We start from the raw sequence: 15,685 nt of genomic DNA on the forward strand, positions 1-15,685 counted from the left end.
AAAGCTAATAAAAGTTATAAAAGCCATGTGGCATGTACCATACAGCGCCACCTGCTGACCACATTACACACCATACCAGTTTATTCACTTCAAACCAGCTAATGGGAATCAGGCTGAGTGTTTTCAACAAAGACATGTTTCAAAACCTTATTTCAAATTCACTAGAGAACTGGAAGCACCATCTACACTTAATGTCCACTTTATCAGGTCCACCTTGCTATCAGGTCAGCTCCCCTTTATCTCCAGAACTGCCTTCATTTTTGGTGTCATAGACTCAACAAGGTGTTGGAAACATTCCTCAGAGGTTTTGCTCCATGACAGTGAATGTTTACATGGTTTCAGTCGCTTCCATAATCATGGTAAACGCCAGCGTTCAGTGGCGGTAAAGCCAGACTGAAAGTCGATGGAAAAGCTTTTTAAGCTGACTTTGCTGTGACAAAATGCCAGTGCTGTGTCGAGGCCATCCGTCAAGGCCAGTTTGATGTTGAAGTTTGATGGGATGTAGTATATTTATGAAATCATCAATCTCTTCACCTGAGTGAACTTTCAGATGGCACGCTTTCATCGGTACTGTCGCGGCTTTGCTACCGTTGTTGCAGTACTTGTTTGAGAAAGTGAGGCGCTGTAGTGCACTATATGTTAGAATGAGATTCATGATTCCAGATGGAATCTAGATGTAAGTCATTCTTACACAATTTCCTGTTAAATCTCCTTTCTTTCACATTCTGGTGGTCAATTTGAACTGTAGCAAGTCATCTTTAGCATGGCTAAATGGCTTAATGTATTGAGTTGCTGGCTGACTAGATTGTTTGTTAACAAGCAGTTGGACAGGTGGACCTGGTGAAGTAGACGGTGTGTGCATCTTCTTTGACTTCATATGACTTGGTACAATAGAGAAGTTATTATTATTATTCTTTGTGCCTTACATTGTTTTCTCTCGGTTATAAGTGACTGTTCTTGGGTAGCAACTCACATCAGATAGTGATTCTTATAAATGAGTCACACAAAACAGTTTGCATTGGAGTGTAAATCTCCCTACAGCTGTTCAACAGAAGTGAGCCTTATAAAATTATAAAGTTACACATTTATGAAATAACTGTATGAGGGCAGCATTTGAGCAAAAGCAAAAAGCATCTATCACCCGTATTCCATCTCTTTTTGTGCCTAGTTAGACACATCAGTCTGTCATCTGCCCTCCCGTCTGTTTTGTTCAGTTTCTCCACAAAGAGAACCAGAGAGAAGGGTTGAGACTGAGAAGTCAGTGTTAACAAAAGTAAAACTGAGAACAGCTGCGTTTCTCCGCTTTGTTTGCTGAACTGTATTATTCATTTGGTCCAAAACAGGTTTGATGACTTAGGATCTTTCTCTATTTGCTGTTTTTGATCCCTGAGGGGAAAAATAGACACACCCTGCTGAAGCATTCTAGGTCATGCAGAAAGTTTACTCTGCAGCTCTGCTATGCAAACACTGTGTTGTGATTGAGCAGGAAAAGAGCAGCAGGCGCTGCCCCCTGCTGGTCAAATTCACTGTTGAACTTCACAGAACTATTTTCCCCTGCAGCAGACACATTAAAAATATAATCTGGATAGAAAATTCTTTTAAAGGAAAAAAAGAGATTAAAAACTCTGCTCTAATCTGCTAACAACACAAAAAGTATTTATTTATTTTAACCCCCCCTCTCCAACCACACACACACACACACAAAATCACAAATTATTCATAAAGTATTTTTAAAAATGTCTCTATTTATATATTTTTAAAAAGACATAAATGTGCTCATAAGAAAGAAATATTTACCAGATTAATAAAATGTAAAAAATGTAAACATCTTTTAAAATACTTTTTCAGTTTTTCTTAAACATATTTACATTTTTTTTCAAGATAACGCAAAAAATGCTCTAATCTGCTCATAAGAAAAAAAAAAAAATTTGCAAGATTAATTTAATGTAAAGAAAAATAACTTTTAGAAAAAAACTTGTTTTTGTATTTTTAACAGCCTTTATGTAAATCTCTAAATATGACATGTGAAATGTTCGAAAATCAACACAGTTATTATTGTACTATAGGTATCTGAGTATAAAAAGCATTTCCGTTGGCGATGGAGCTAAATCTGAAGCTTTTTCGAAAAATTCATGGAGTGTTCCCACATTATAACTGGTTTAAAAATTATCAGCTGGATAATTGAATAATTTGCCTCATGCTCACGAAGAGTCCTGCATTCCTCTGAGAGAAACATAGATGTTTGATTTTGGATCAGATTTTGACCTTTGTTGTTAGGTCATTTGGCGTGACATGACTAAATGATAAAAGTCATTTAAAAATGTGTGTTTAAAAAAAATAAAAAAAAATAAAGAAGCATCTGATCAGGGGACATCTTTACTTGTTTTACTTGTGTCATTTGTCGGTCCAACTGTTGAAGATTTTCCTTCTTTACTGGTCACAAAGCGACGCTGTTATATAACATTGACGTAACCATGTTTTCAGGGATGCTGCATTTGAAGTTTCTCGGAAATGGGAAAACAATAACGCCTGAAATTTTAAACCCCAGTGCAGATCCTCCTCATTTTTTTTAAATGTTTATAGATAGATAGATAGACAGACAGACAGACAGACAGACAGACAGACAGACAGACAGACAGACAGACAGATAGATAGATAGATAGATAGATAGATAGATAGATAGATAGATAGATAGATAGATAGGCAAGGCAGTTTATTTGTATAGCACATTTCATGTACAGGACAATTCAAAGTGCTTTACATAAAACAAAGACATTACAGATATTTAGAATAGATAGATAGATAGATAGATAGATAGATAGATAGATAGATAGATAGATAGATAGATAGATAGATAGATAGATAGATATTGTTTTTTAGATTTGAAAATGATTTTAACTTTACTTTGTGAGTTTTTTTTCTTTGTTTTTATAAACTAGAGTTACCCATCCATGAAAAAATCCGATGAAATCCTACTCGGTTGCTTTCTTTTACTTGTCCTGGTTAGATATAAAAAAGTCTGAGTTGCATGTGAATGCAGCATAATACTCGCTTCCGTACCCACAGAGTAAATATAATAATTAAATTGAATTGAAACACTTTTTTATTGTAAATTTTAAATTATTATAGTATGTTGAGTTGTGTGAATCTGATATTACTCACGTTTAACTTTTTTTCTTTCTTTTTTTAAAAAAAAGTTAAACAGGACGGATACAGAGTGACGTCAGGGTCATTTTAGGCTGTTGACGTGAGAAGCGCTACGTTGTTGCAGAGTCACTGCGACGCTTTGACTGTAAACAAGCTGCAAACAGGGGCAATTCGTGAATTAGTCTGAAACACTGACCCGTCGGTCGCTACTGTTATTCGCAAATAATTTAGTTCGTGATTCGTTCTATTAAACGAGTCTAGTTTTGCCAGTGTTCCGTTTCCCCTGAGACACTGATCGTGTTTTCACGGAGAGAGTTTAGACCTAGCTGCCTCTGCTAGCGACACAGACACTGTAGCTAGCTCCCCTTGGTTGCCTGTCGCTAGCCTTGCTCGCTGCTCATCTCCCGAAGAAAATATCCTGTATGTCCGGGGCTTGTCTTTTTCTCTGTGCTTTGACAAGAATAACCTGAATCGTGAGTGTCACATGAATAGTTTGATTACAATTTATGAATGATTACAGTATGCGTCCATTTAAGAACTAGCCAGTTATCTTGGTTGCTAATTTGCGTGTTAGCATTAGCCAAAAGGGTGGGAGTGCTTACGAAACCAACTGTTTACAAGCAGTTTTGGGGCATTGTTGTCAAGGTTGTAAAATTTAAATTTTACAGTCAGTGGACATTAATGTTACACTTTAACCTTTGAAACAGTAAGTTAGTTGTTAAATTTGAGTAATTATTGTTTAAACTCCTTGAGATAACTTAGCTTATCCAGAGAACTGACATGCTAGGCCTGTTCCGTTCTGCTTATCCTCAGTTAGCTACTTTGGCTTTGAAATTATTTTTTTTCTCTCCACTTTACAGCTTCCCCCCCTTTTTTGCCATTCAAAACTGACTTTCCTTGAACCTTTCATACTCAACTTTGTGGTGGTGAAAGTGCTCAGATCAACGATTTCGTTTTTACACAGTATTTCTTTAACTACAATATTTGAACCCATGTTTTCTGCTTTTTTTCAGGACTACAGAAAGCAGGGCTACTCAAGTCAGTGCTATGAGTGTTGCAATCCAGTAGGTTTTCAAGATTTTCTGCTTCAACACACTAGAATTAAATAAATGGATCTTACAGCCTATCAGAATGACTCATTAATTTTAGTCAGGTGTGTTGGAGCAGGAATACATAGAAAACCTGCTGGATTGCTGCCCGTGTTGGACCAAATTGAGTAGCTCTGACATGGAGCCTTCATGTCTCCCACAAGCAATAAACTCTTAATGAGCTGTTTGTCCGTGACACTTGAGGGAATTATGTAGAATCACTCAAAAGTCTGTTGAATGTCACATAAACATAAGGAGAAATCTTTGCATTTCCTTTTATGAAAGTAATTATAGCACAATGTGTTTGCATTTATTTTCATTAATGTGACACCAGAAGTCCTTTTAAGTAACTTTTGCTTATCCCCACATTGAGATGTTAAAGCTGAGACAGTTCATTGTGCAACTCCAGTTGACACTAAGTTCCAGTTGTGTGTCTGTGTTTCAGCTGGGTGGCTGGTCGGAGCAGCCTCCGCCCACCATGGAGGCAGGAGGCAAAGACTGTGAGGAAGAGACGCTGCAGACGGCATTTAAAAAGCTGAGGGTTGATGCTGAGAGGTAAACAGACAATCAACGCTGCTGCATCAGTACTTTTACACCTTTGTGAAAACAGCCATGTCAATATTTGATCCAAAGCACAACCACACAAGCAATTAAGAGTTCAAACCCGGAGCATGAAGTTGTGTGACAGCAAACGTGTCATACAGGCAACGAAACATCTGATGGGTGCAGTTAACAGATAAATTTATTAAACATCTGCCAGCTGATGAGGAAAAAAAGTGACGTGTGAGTAACAAAAAGAAAAAAAAAAGAACACTGATATATTTATACATGGGGAGTAAAGAGAGCAGAGAGGAGCATAACTGAAGGGATGGATAAGGGTCACCAAGCCAGACCTAAATAAGTTATATCAAAAAGGAAACTTTGAAATCTAATCTTAAAAGTAGAGAGAGTGTCTTCTTCGTGAAGCCAAACTGGGAGCTGGTTCCACAGAGAGGGTCTGATAACTGAAGGTTCTGCGTCCCGTTCTACTTTTAAATCCTCTAGGAACCACAAGTAAACCTGCAGTCTGAGAGGGAAGTTCTCTGTTGGAGGGAATCTGGTCACTAAGAGCTTTATATGTGAGGAGAAGAATTACCAGACTATAGGTGCATTCACATTGGCTTTGTTTGCTCACCTTTCAATAAACTCTGGTCCTCAGAGCGTACAGTTCATTTGGAATAGCCTAAACATACATTTGCATTCTGGTGTGGACCACAGAACCAAACTCTGGTCTGCTTAGAAACCGAGGGTCCTGGTTTTCTTGCTAGTGAGCCCTGCTGTGGTTTGGACCATCCAGTGAACCAAAGAGGGAAAGTGATGTTGGACACGTTGTAGAACAGCATGCTGGATGACTCAATGCTTTGCCTGCTGCTCATACTGAACAGATTCTTGTGAAAATCACATTGGGTTCAAACACCAAAATAATAACAGAAACCCTCAAGACTGCAAAACCTTGGTGTTCACTTGCAGTAAACAAGCTAGTGAAAGGATAACTGCTTTGGGCCTTAGCCAGTCGATGAAGTGGGTTTTCTTCTCCTTCCTGTTCTTTGTCTTCTTGGTCAGTGTCTGTTTCAGGGAATATCGCCCTCAGCAAGCAGATGTTGCAGCTGTGTGACGTTGGTCAGACAGTTTGAGCCGCTTGAGGAAGATGCGAGTTCCCCGTCCAATCAGACACAGTCTCCTGAACTGTCCTGGTGTGAATGCTGTTGTAACATCACAATATTTAGTTGTTTAATAAAAGGACAAAGTATAAAATTGTTAAGACTAATAAAGAGATTTTGACAGACTAATTCATGAATTGTCCCCGTTTGCAGCTTGTTTACAGTCAAAGCGTCGCAGTGACTCTGCAACAACGTAGAGCTTCTCACGCCAGCAACCCAAAAACGACCCTGATGTCACTCTGTATCCGTCCCGTTTCATTTTCTTTAAAGGAAGAAAGGAAAAAAAAAGTTAAATATCAGATTCACACAACTCAACCTACTACAGTGAAAAAGCAAACTGGGACTGGAGGAAAGTTGTTGAATCCCCAGTCGTGCAGTCTAGCGGGCTATTAGATGTTTTATTAGGAGTGTTACCCTTTCCAGTAAAGTTTTAAACACAAACTGTATTTCTTATATCATGCTGTCTTTTGGGGGTTATTTGTTTTATCTTGTCATGATGAAGGTTAAAATGGCAGCTGCATGAAGATCACATGTAATGTTGAATTATTTACATCTCTGAGTAAAACTGAGTTTCTTGAGAGGTTTTTTCAATGACAATAATGTGCAGCGAAGCTTTTTCAGACATGAAGCAGTGAAACAGCTGCAGGAATCTGCTGCTCTGAAGCGATGATTATAAGAAGATAATGTTTGATTTACAGAATATAAATGAGTCTCAGTGCGTCAGTTTAACCACCTGTTAGCCTTTTATATTTACTACGCCGGGGGGGGGGGGAGTGGAATATGAACTAAAAATCTGAAACTGAATCTTCTCCTCAATTAGTCAGATTTAAGTTTTAGACAAAAGAAGAAGGGAGTCAGTTCATGGAAGTAACTTGTTTCTTTTTATTTTTCTTTAAACATCAGACGTGTCGGCCATGTTTAAGTTCCAGCTCAGCAGGCAGGAAGCAGCTGCAGTCTGAACCAGAACTTCTGTCTTTGTATTGAATTCGTTTTCTGAGAGATTGTCTTTTCTTTCCAGTCTACCTGGAGCCGCGAGCGTTTCGGAGGCGTTGACTCCCAGAACAACATCTCGAGTTTGTCTCGACGGCAGCGGGGCGAAGTCCAAACTCGGCTGCCCGAAGGACAACTGGCACTGGTAGGTGGAGCTGGTCAGAACTTCAGATCCTCACTTCCTGTTCTGGATTTTCTTTATGCTGTTGTCAGAAAAATAAGGCAGATTTCAGTTTTTGTCTTTGTTCTTCTTGTTGAGCCTCTTGAATTGATGGACTCTTCTCAACACTTCTGCTATGTTTAAGGACTAAAAAGGAAAATGAAACTATTGATCCAGCCGGATTATTCCTAAAATGTAATAAAACATGTTAGTATAAATTCTAGGACTGTGCATCTTCACTGCTCTCACGATCAAATTACAATTATCTTGTCAACGATTTGATTAGATTCAACGATGCATCACTATGTGTTGCATCCCCAGTTACTGTACATTTCTACTTTCGCCATCATTGAATACAAACAGTCGAATGATTATGAACTCCTTGTTTATTTATAATCATTTCAGAAGTCAATTTGAATCTCTGATATTGACAAACAATGATGTTATTTTCAACTTCATTATTGAACTCAATTGTTCCATTGCCAGACAATCAAGAAACAGCTTTACTGTGATGTTCTGTTATCAAAAATGTTTAAGCAGCCTTGTAGTGGTGAGATTTCTGGCAGTAAAGCAGTTTGTTATGTCCCTTCAGTCTTTCCGTAGTCCGTTCAGACAGAAATTTATGGACAAAGTTGTTTTAATCCCTTTAGTCCGTTCGTGTATGCTAACCGTTTGCGTCTATGGAAAATACCACTGTATTTTCCATAGACGTTAGCTTTAAGCTAACTTAGCGGTTTTTATACATTTTTGTGTTTATTGTTAAGTGATTTCCTTTAGACAGTGAATATATATCCAGCAAGATACTGATGTACTTTCTGCATGTTTGCTTAGTTTTACAGTTTTCCTAAGTGAAGGTTTTAAAACAGATTCAGCCTCCGGTCTGCCGAGCTGTTGCAGCAGCATGAATCACACCACACACGCAAGCGGAGGCAGAATATATAAAACTTTACTTAAAATCGATAGTTTTGTTGCGTCATTGATGCAGAATCGTCCATGTCTGCATCGTAATACATTATAGAAACAATGAAATTCAATAAATTCCAAGTTATCTTCTATAAATGTTGAACACTGAGCAGAATTTGTGATCTCAGCTGATCTTTCTACCCTGGCTTATACCTCGCTGGACTTACGTCAGACAGCTGGTTTCTAGAAAACACTGTGTACCACTGGACTGTTTGAGTCCCAGTCAAGTAGAGGGAGCTTGCGGCTCAAGATGGCACAATTATAAATTTTCTTGGTATTTAATTATTGTAAAAAAAAAAAAAAAATAATCCAACACTACAACTGCGTAAAATCACATGAATACTCCTTAATTTTAATGTTTTTCTGTTTTTTAATGCTAACAAAGTAAAGTAACTAAGAAGTCTCATTCCAACTAAATCCCCTCTGCTCTGTAAACAATAAATAGATCCTACATATCGGCTCTGGATTTCTCTCAGAGAAAACAGATAGAAATGGCTACAGGACCTCTGCCTGGACTCGGGAGGCTTCTACCTGTAAACTACGTTACAAAAATGTTTTAACGTTTCTTTTGAACCCGTGTAGAGAGTTTAGAAACACCAGGAAAAACATCCAGCTAGCTTTGACCTCCAGCTGTCCTTTTGCAGAATAGCTGCTGTTGACACATCAGTGATACTGGAACAGTGGAAATAAAGAAACAAGACCAGGGCCTTGTTTATAAAACTGTGTGTGTAGCAAAGCAAACTACAGGAGGCGTCTCCTGCGCAAAAAGCAAATGCTGCACACTTCTACTTTCAGATTAATAAAAGCCTGCCCACGCACGTCCTACACTTGTTTCCATTTATAAATCGGAATCAACTCTAAAGCGGGCGCACGTGAGGGAAGGCCTTCCCACACCCACATGGTGGTTATAAATGGTCATGTGGACGCCTGTGATACATATTCATCACATCGTTTGCATGTCTCAGGAGGGAAAAGGAGTTAGGAAGTGTAATTTTTTGTGGTTTTTTGTGACAGAGATCCTGATGGACCACGCTGACAAAAGTAAAAATGTTTAATTGGTGGGCACAGCGTGGGCACTACTTGTGTCAGAAAGGCAGAATAGTGGTAGCTGGTGGCTGATCCTGTCAACGCAGTGTCAGAAGAGAAGACATGCCAGACACAGCTGGATATCTCAGTCAGTAGAGCATCTGTCTCCCATGTGGGAGACCGAGGTTCAATTCCCAGACAGGTGAGAAGCGTCTCCTAAATGACAGTAATGATACCTGTGATTTGTTTTAATTTATAAAATAAATATGTAAAGCTACATCTGAGATTGGCAGCAGTTTATTTAGTGTTAAATAATATTTCTTTAGTTACTGGGAGCTCCAGCTGGGTGGGCGGTGCAGAGGGACACAATCACCGCTATTAACCAGGTGGACAAGGAGTTTCAGGAAATAAAGACTGGAGTCTTGACAGAAATTGGGACAACAATTTAAAAAAAAAAACATTGTGTAAGAATAAATAAATAAAAGGAAATCCACTTCTTGTGTGTTTCGTTAGTGTTGCATCACTCCAGCCTCCAGTCTGCGAGCCGCTCTGCTGAATGACTTTCACACTGACATGCTGGCAGCAGACTGTCACCTTATTTAGCTGAATGTATTTTATAACATGTACGTTATAAAATAACATTTTAACATTTCATTTTAGCCTTACATTAGATAATTTAAACCAGTTACTGCACCTTTCCCTTTACTTGGTCGTACAAAGCTGGTGGTTATTCTGCAGGTGGTGAAACATCTTTTTTCCTCCTCTTCACTGCAGCTTTATGTCGTGATTTACAGGCTGGTGAGCAGTCCTTCACAATGACACTGTTCATTTTTTTTTCATGATCAAAGAAATCCAACCGGGGGGATTTGATGTGTTTGTTTGGCTGAAATAACTGTTCCTCTCCAACGCGGATCAAAGACAAAGCAACAGTAACACGGAGACGTTGTGTAGCTTTGTTTTCTTCCGTGTGCTGATCTGCTGATATGGTTCAGACATAATCCTTCATGGAAAGTGACCATACTGAAAGATCTTTACATTTTATTAATTGTGAGGTTTAATAGTACAAATAATTGTGAAATCAAGTAATTGTGACATCCCTAATTGACACTGCAGCTGGAGGGGGCAGTGTGCCAAAAGTATCATTCAACAAACGACTTCCTGAATTTTACCCTTGTATATGTTGGATATAAATTCCCAGTTGTTTTCTTTAAAAGTTGATTACTGACGAGAACATGCGATTGCTTCTGATTTTTTCCTGGTTTGTATTTGCCTGGATTTAATCAGACAGCTGATTTCAAGGAAACAGTTATGTTGTCTGAACAGAATACTGTAAACGTGTGTTTTGTATAATGTGTTATGTAAATAAAATGGATTGAATTGGAGAGGTCGGAACTAGGGCTGGGTTTAAAAAATCAATTTATCGATTTTAATTGGTTCAAGTGAAATAAATCCAATATCAATTTGGGGGAAAAAAAAATATTTATACATATATATATATATATATATATATACATATATATATATATATATATATATATATATATATATATATATATATATATATATCCATCCTATTTTCCAGGAACATGACCCTGCTATCGTGTGACTGAAGCTCTTAACACACATACACACACAACCGGTTTCTTGTGTTGCCTCGGTTCAAAATCAGCTTCTGTTGTCGAGATGATGTCAAATTCAGATGTTTTTATTCACCAGTGTGGATTACATTCACATGTAAAGTATTTTGCAATGTATTACCCCTCACATTAGCAACTAAAACTAAGACCACGGGCCAATACAGGAAGTGATGTCACCACATATGTATGTACTTTGAAAGCAGTGATTCCTAACCCTGGTCCTCAAGACCCGCCATCCTGCAGCTCTTAAATGTCTCCCTGCTGCAACACACAGACTTGTGCAGAGTTTGTCAGAGATCCATTTAATTTGAATCAGCTGTGTTGCAGCAGGGAGACATCTAAGACCTGCAGGATAGTGGACCTTGAGGACCAGGGTTGGGAATCACTGATTTAAAGTCATATGTCCTCTAGAACAGCTTTACTTTGTCTTTTTTTCAAACAGTAAACACTCTGATGTTATTTATCTGGTTTACATGACGTGTTATAGCTGTGCTCTGTGTCCACGGCGACGAGTACACACACACACACGTGCGTACACACACAGATTTTTCTGTCAGAGGACAGAGTTTACGTGTCGGAAAACACGTCAACCAGGTGAAAATCAGACAAAAATATGAGTTTTCTAAATTCTCTCAGGCAGGTGAAGATGGGAGCATCTTGAGGAGCAGATGGAGTATTTCTCCTGTTAGCCTGATAGTGCCATGGTTGTCATGGCAACACACACAGCTGAGCAAGCTGAATCTACGTTATTGTAAAAATGTCTGAGTCGTAGTACAGCTTAAAATGGATCCAGTATTCTTTGTAGGTTCTATTAACATCAACGCGTTATCTGAGATCTGAACTTTAAGAATATTTAGTGCGACTCCACTGAAAAACGCTTTCATCAGGACATTTTAAAGGTTTCACTTTTTTTTTCGTCCTGGGGGTCTTTTTTTTTTTCTTTTCTATCGCAGCATTCCTGGCCATGAATCTGGGGAAACGCTGTGTTACGGTATTTCAGAAATGCATGAAATGTGTCACATAAGAGTTTTACTGTAATCTGATTACTCTTGGATAAATGATTTTGACTGTCAAGTAAATGCACTCAGTGTTTAATATATATTTTAATGTTTTATTTATTTTAAATAACTAGTTGTCTGAGAACATCTTTTATATTCAAGACAAATAGGTGGTGTTACGCAATTAACTGAATCAACATTGAATCAAATCGGATTTAATCGAAGTTGATTTCGAAACAGGCTGCTGTGAATCGATTCAGGACGTTAGTGATGATATCCAGCCCTAGTCTGAACCGTTCAAGTCCCAGTCGAGCAGATGGAGATGAATGTCTCTAAATTTGCTGTACTACTTGTAAAATGTCTGAAAACATCTTAAAACCAGCTGCTTCAGCTTGTCTCGTGTTTTTCACATCATCTCTTCTTCACTTTCAGCTGCACGAGAAAAACACGAGGAGCATCCAGAACCCAGCGCCGTCGTAGGTCCAAGTCCCCCATCCTCCACCCGCCAAGGTTCACCTACTGTAGCTCCGCCACAACCTCAGCGTTGTCGCCACCTGCTGGCTGCCTGAAGCACCGTCACCCAGTCGTCCCAGAGGCTCCAGAACCTCGTCCTGCTGCCGATGAATTGACCAGCTCCTCTCTGACCCCCCCGGCCCAGACGGAGCTGTGCTGCTCCGGTACGTCTGGAAACATTTCCCCTCTGCTGTTTGGATCTTGTGGTGGTTATGACACACAGCTCCAGGGCGTGGTTTCCTCTCCATCCTTGCCAGAGGTCACTACAGCAACAGCCTCCAGGTGGGATGGGGGTAACTCTGGGGATGTCCGGTCCAGTGAGGGGGGCAGTCTGGTTAAAAGTGCCTGTGAAGGAGCAGAGTCTGGAGCTGCAGAAGCTGCAGATTTTCGAGCTTTATCCGAGCTCCACCGTCGCGGCTCCTGCTCCTGTTCCCACAGAAGTGCTTCAGATTCCCAGGAAGAGAGCGTGCAGGAGCCCAGACTTCCGTGCAGCTGCAGGTCCCATCGTCAGGGCTGGAACGGCATGGAGGTGTACTCCTTCACCGGGCTCCGCGGCGTCATCTCCGAGTGTGAAAGGAGCTTACCGAGCCACGAGGATGCATGCAGAACTCTCAGCAGTAACGCCACAGCTTCCTCGCCTTCATCTTCATCACCAGCGCTGTCGTCGGGCTCTCCTCGGTCGTGCTCCGAGCAGGCACGAGCTTACGTGGATGACATCACAATAGAGGACCTTTCTGGCTACATGGAATATTATCTCTACATTCCCAAGAAGATGTCACACATGGCTGAGATGATGTACACTTAGTTAATGACGATCAGGTCAGAAATAATAGAGATTAGATGGGTTGTCTTCCTTTTTTCTGTTGAATGTCAGGAGCAGATTGGGAAATCAATCAAACCCTGGTAAAAATGCCTTCTCCTCTGTTAACCACGACTAAAAGATGTTACGGCCAACTTGTTTCTCATTAGTTTTGACTTCTCTCCCATTTTGTGCTCGAATCAGTTTTCTTTCTGAATTTGAAGTTTACAAATCAAGTTGCCAAAGCTCTGGAAAGTCACCTGTCTGAACGTCAATTAACTCAATAAAAAGATGTTTTTGTTTGAACATTTGTCATCTTCACTTTATTCACACTGAACTTTCCATCATGTTGAAGCAAATTATGAGACAAACACAAGATCGTATTGAGTTTAGATGTAATGTGAGGAAACCATGTCATATTTGGTTTTTAGTTAGTGTATTTAGGGACTAAACATCAACTCCGTTAACCAAGAGTTTCACAGGGGAGCTGAAAGCAGCACCTCGATATCGAAGTTAAAGCGCTGACTAAGCTGAAGCTACATGATCCAGTTTAATCTAAACCGGAGGCTAGTGAGAATGCTAGTTAATTTTAAAGTTTAAAATGTGGAGGTCGGTAGCCAGACTGGTTTTGTATAGGAAGATGTGAGAATGATAAGAGAGGGAGAGAGTTCTGATTTTGAAATATGCTTTTTTTTCCTCAGCCTTTTTTTTTTGTGTAAATAAGGACACAAACAGGCCACGACAGACCCCAGCCCCAGTGTCAGCAGCCACCAGCATGGAGCTAGCCACACAATGATCCAGTCTACCACCACCAAGGCAGTAAACCATAAGTTAGAGGGAGAATCCATTGATCCCCCTGCTACACGTACTGCGCCCCAGAACAACCAGCTTGTCTTTTTACAGACCTTTTCTAACTTGTTGCAAATATTTCCACTTGGTGATCCAGATTATTTATGTAGAGATGTTTTATTTCTCATGTCTCTCTAATGTGACCACATAGTGTGAGTGTGTGTTGGAGACAGGAACACAATCATTTCCTTTCCCTGCTGACAAAGTCTCGCCCACCCTCTGGATGTGGCTTTCCCGTTTTGTTTGCATATGATTTTGGTCAGACTAACGTGTTCACATGCATCTTAGCAGTCTGGTTTTCTGTTTCCACACCTCATCTTACTCTGATGGTGTTTTCAGAGGAAATCCTCACCTTTAGAATGACTTGTGTGACATGGTGGGAACTAGTTTTCCGTACACAACATCCAACACAGGAGCATCTGACTGGGAGCAGGAAATTTTATTCACAGACTTTGAACCTGAGATATAGGAAGACGTTGGAGGTGGGGGATGATCATCTTTCGTGTAGCAGGATGTTTAATATGGTTTGAAGACATAAACTTCTTCACTTACTAACATTAATGGTGGCAAAATACTTAAAAAACAAATCATATTTTACTGTAAATAGGTTCTTGTCTGTAATCATTCCCAGAGTTCATACACATATTTAAAGGCCCAATATTGAACATTGATGGATTTTTTTTACTTTGGTGCCTTTTTAAAGACAACTAATTCAGCATCCGTTTTGCACCATGTCTCTTTTTTTGAGGTCTCCAGCAAGTAAAAGTCTAATGTTGACTCGTGTATTATCTCTCTCTGTTCTTTTCTCGCTTTCTTTTCTTCTCTTCCTTCTGGTTTTCCTGAATCAAACACAGTGCACATTCAAAACAGCCAACATGCTGTACAGTGACATAGAAAAAAGGGGTAGGAAAAAAAAAGTTTAGTGTGGTTTTTCAGCCTCAGGACGCTGCAGGGCACTGACCAGGAATGTAAATAAATAATTATATTAATATACATAATTATCAAAGTGTGCCATTAAAACAAGCCAGAAGCTTTAAGGTCAGAGAGTTATACAGTGTTGCTTTTTAAACAGAAGCTCAGAGCTTTTAGTCAGACTATGACAAATGAGTGAGAAATGAAGCCATGCCAGCTCAGTTGTTGCTGAGATTGACCAGGTTTGTGTCAGAAGAATCGCTGTTTTTTTTTGGCGTAATATTAATTTTCTATACGATGCAAACTTTCAGGGGTTGTATATTAAAATTGATATTACCCTTTACACCAGTTTAACACTGCACTGAATTAAGTAATCAGGTTTTTATTTTCAGGGTTTACCTGTTTTTTACCTGCAAATCTATTCATTACAGTGTATAATTTGGTTGTGGTACACACTGATAAAACAAAAAAGATCTTTACATGGTTCACTTTGTTCTAAACTTTCTGGAAGTTTCCAGTATACAACAGCATCTTTCTTAGATGAGTTTCCTCTGTTTCCATGGAAGCTCCTATAACATGTTTTTAATTGCATTTTAGATTTTTCGAGATTGATTTTATTGAGATGTCTTTCCTTTTAATTAATCTGCTCTTACAACAATTACACGGTAGTTTCAGCCACCAACATTATTGATTTGTTATACTGGAGAAGATTTCATCTCATATTTGCCTGCTACTCAAAGACGTTACGAGACCACGGCGATGCTGTGGACCAATCAGACCACGCCAACTGGACGTTGTACCCGGGATGTCCTGCCTTTGTCCAATCAGAGCAAAATGCGTGGAGATGTGTAGGAGGAGTTATACTGTCTAGCCAATCAGACGCCGTCTATGTGTGACGTGGCA

The 15,685-nt window shown here is 39.5% G+C and overlaps 1 protein-coding gene across 1 annotated transcript; it reads left to right on the forward strand.

Annotated features, from left to right (window-relative positions):
• Window positions 1-3,257: 3,257 nt before the first annotated feature.
• oser1 (oxidative stress responsive serine-rich 1) lies at window positions 3,258-13,327 on the forward strand. Its single transcript, XM_041980010.1, has 4 exons — window positions 3,258-3,620; window positions 4,681-4,790; window positions 6,954-7,070; window positions 12,142-13,327. The coding sequence occupies exons 2-4, from the start codon at window positions 4,714-4,716 to the stop codon at window positions 13,025-13,027; spliced, it is 1,080 nt and encodes a 359-aa protein (XP_041835944.1). The 5' UTR covers window positions 3,258-3,620; window positions 4,681-4,713; the 3' UTR covers window positions 13,028-13,327.
• Window positions 13,328-15,685: the final 2,358 nt, after the last annotated feature.

The sequence above is a fragment of the Melanotaenia boesemani genome, chromosome 3 (assembly GCF_017639745.1).
Source record: "Melanotaenia boesemani isolate fMelBoe1 chromosome 3, fMelBoe1.pri, whole genome shotgun sequence".
NCBI classification, from domain to species: Eukaryota; Metazoa; Chordata; class Actinopteri; order Atheriniformes; family Melanotaeniidae; genus Melanotaenia; species Melanotaenia boesemani.

What these genes read in the sequence shown, in the direction of transcription:
- oser1 (XM_041980010.1), top strand. Translation starts at nt 4,714, where the DNA reads ATGGAGGCAGGAGGCAAAGACTGTGAGGAAGAGACGCTGCAGACGGCA. An exon ending in CTGAGGGTTGATGCTGAGAG is followed by an intron (nt 4,791 to 6,953) that starts GTAAACAGACAA and finishes TTTTCTTTCCAG; the next exon opens with TCTACCTGGAGCCGCGAGCG. An exon ending in CCGAAGGACAACTGGCACTG is followed by an intron (nt 7,071 to 12,141) that starts GTAGGTGGAGCT and finishes CTTCACTTTCAG; the next exon opens with CTGCACGAGAAAAACACGAG.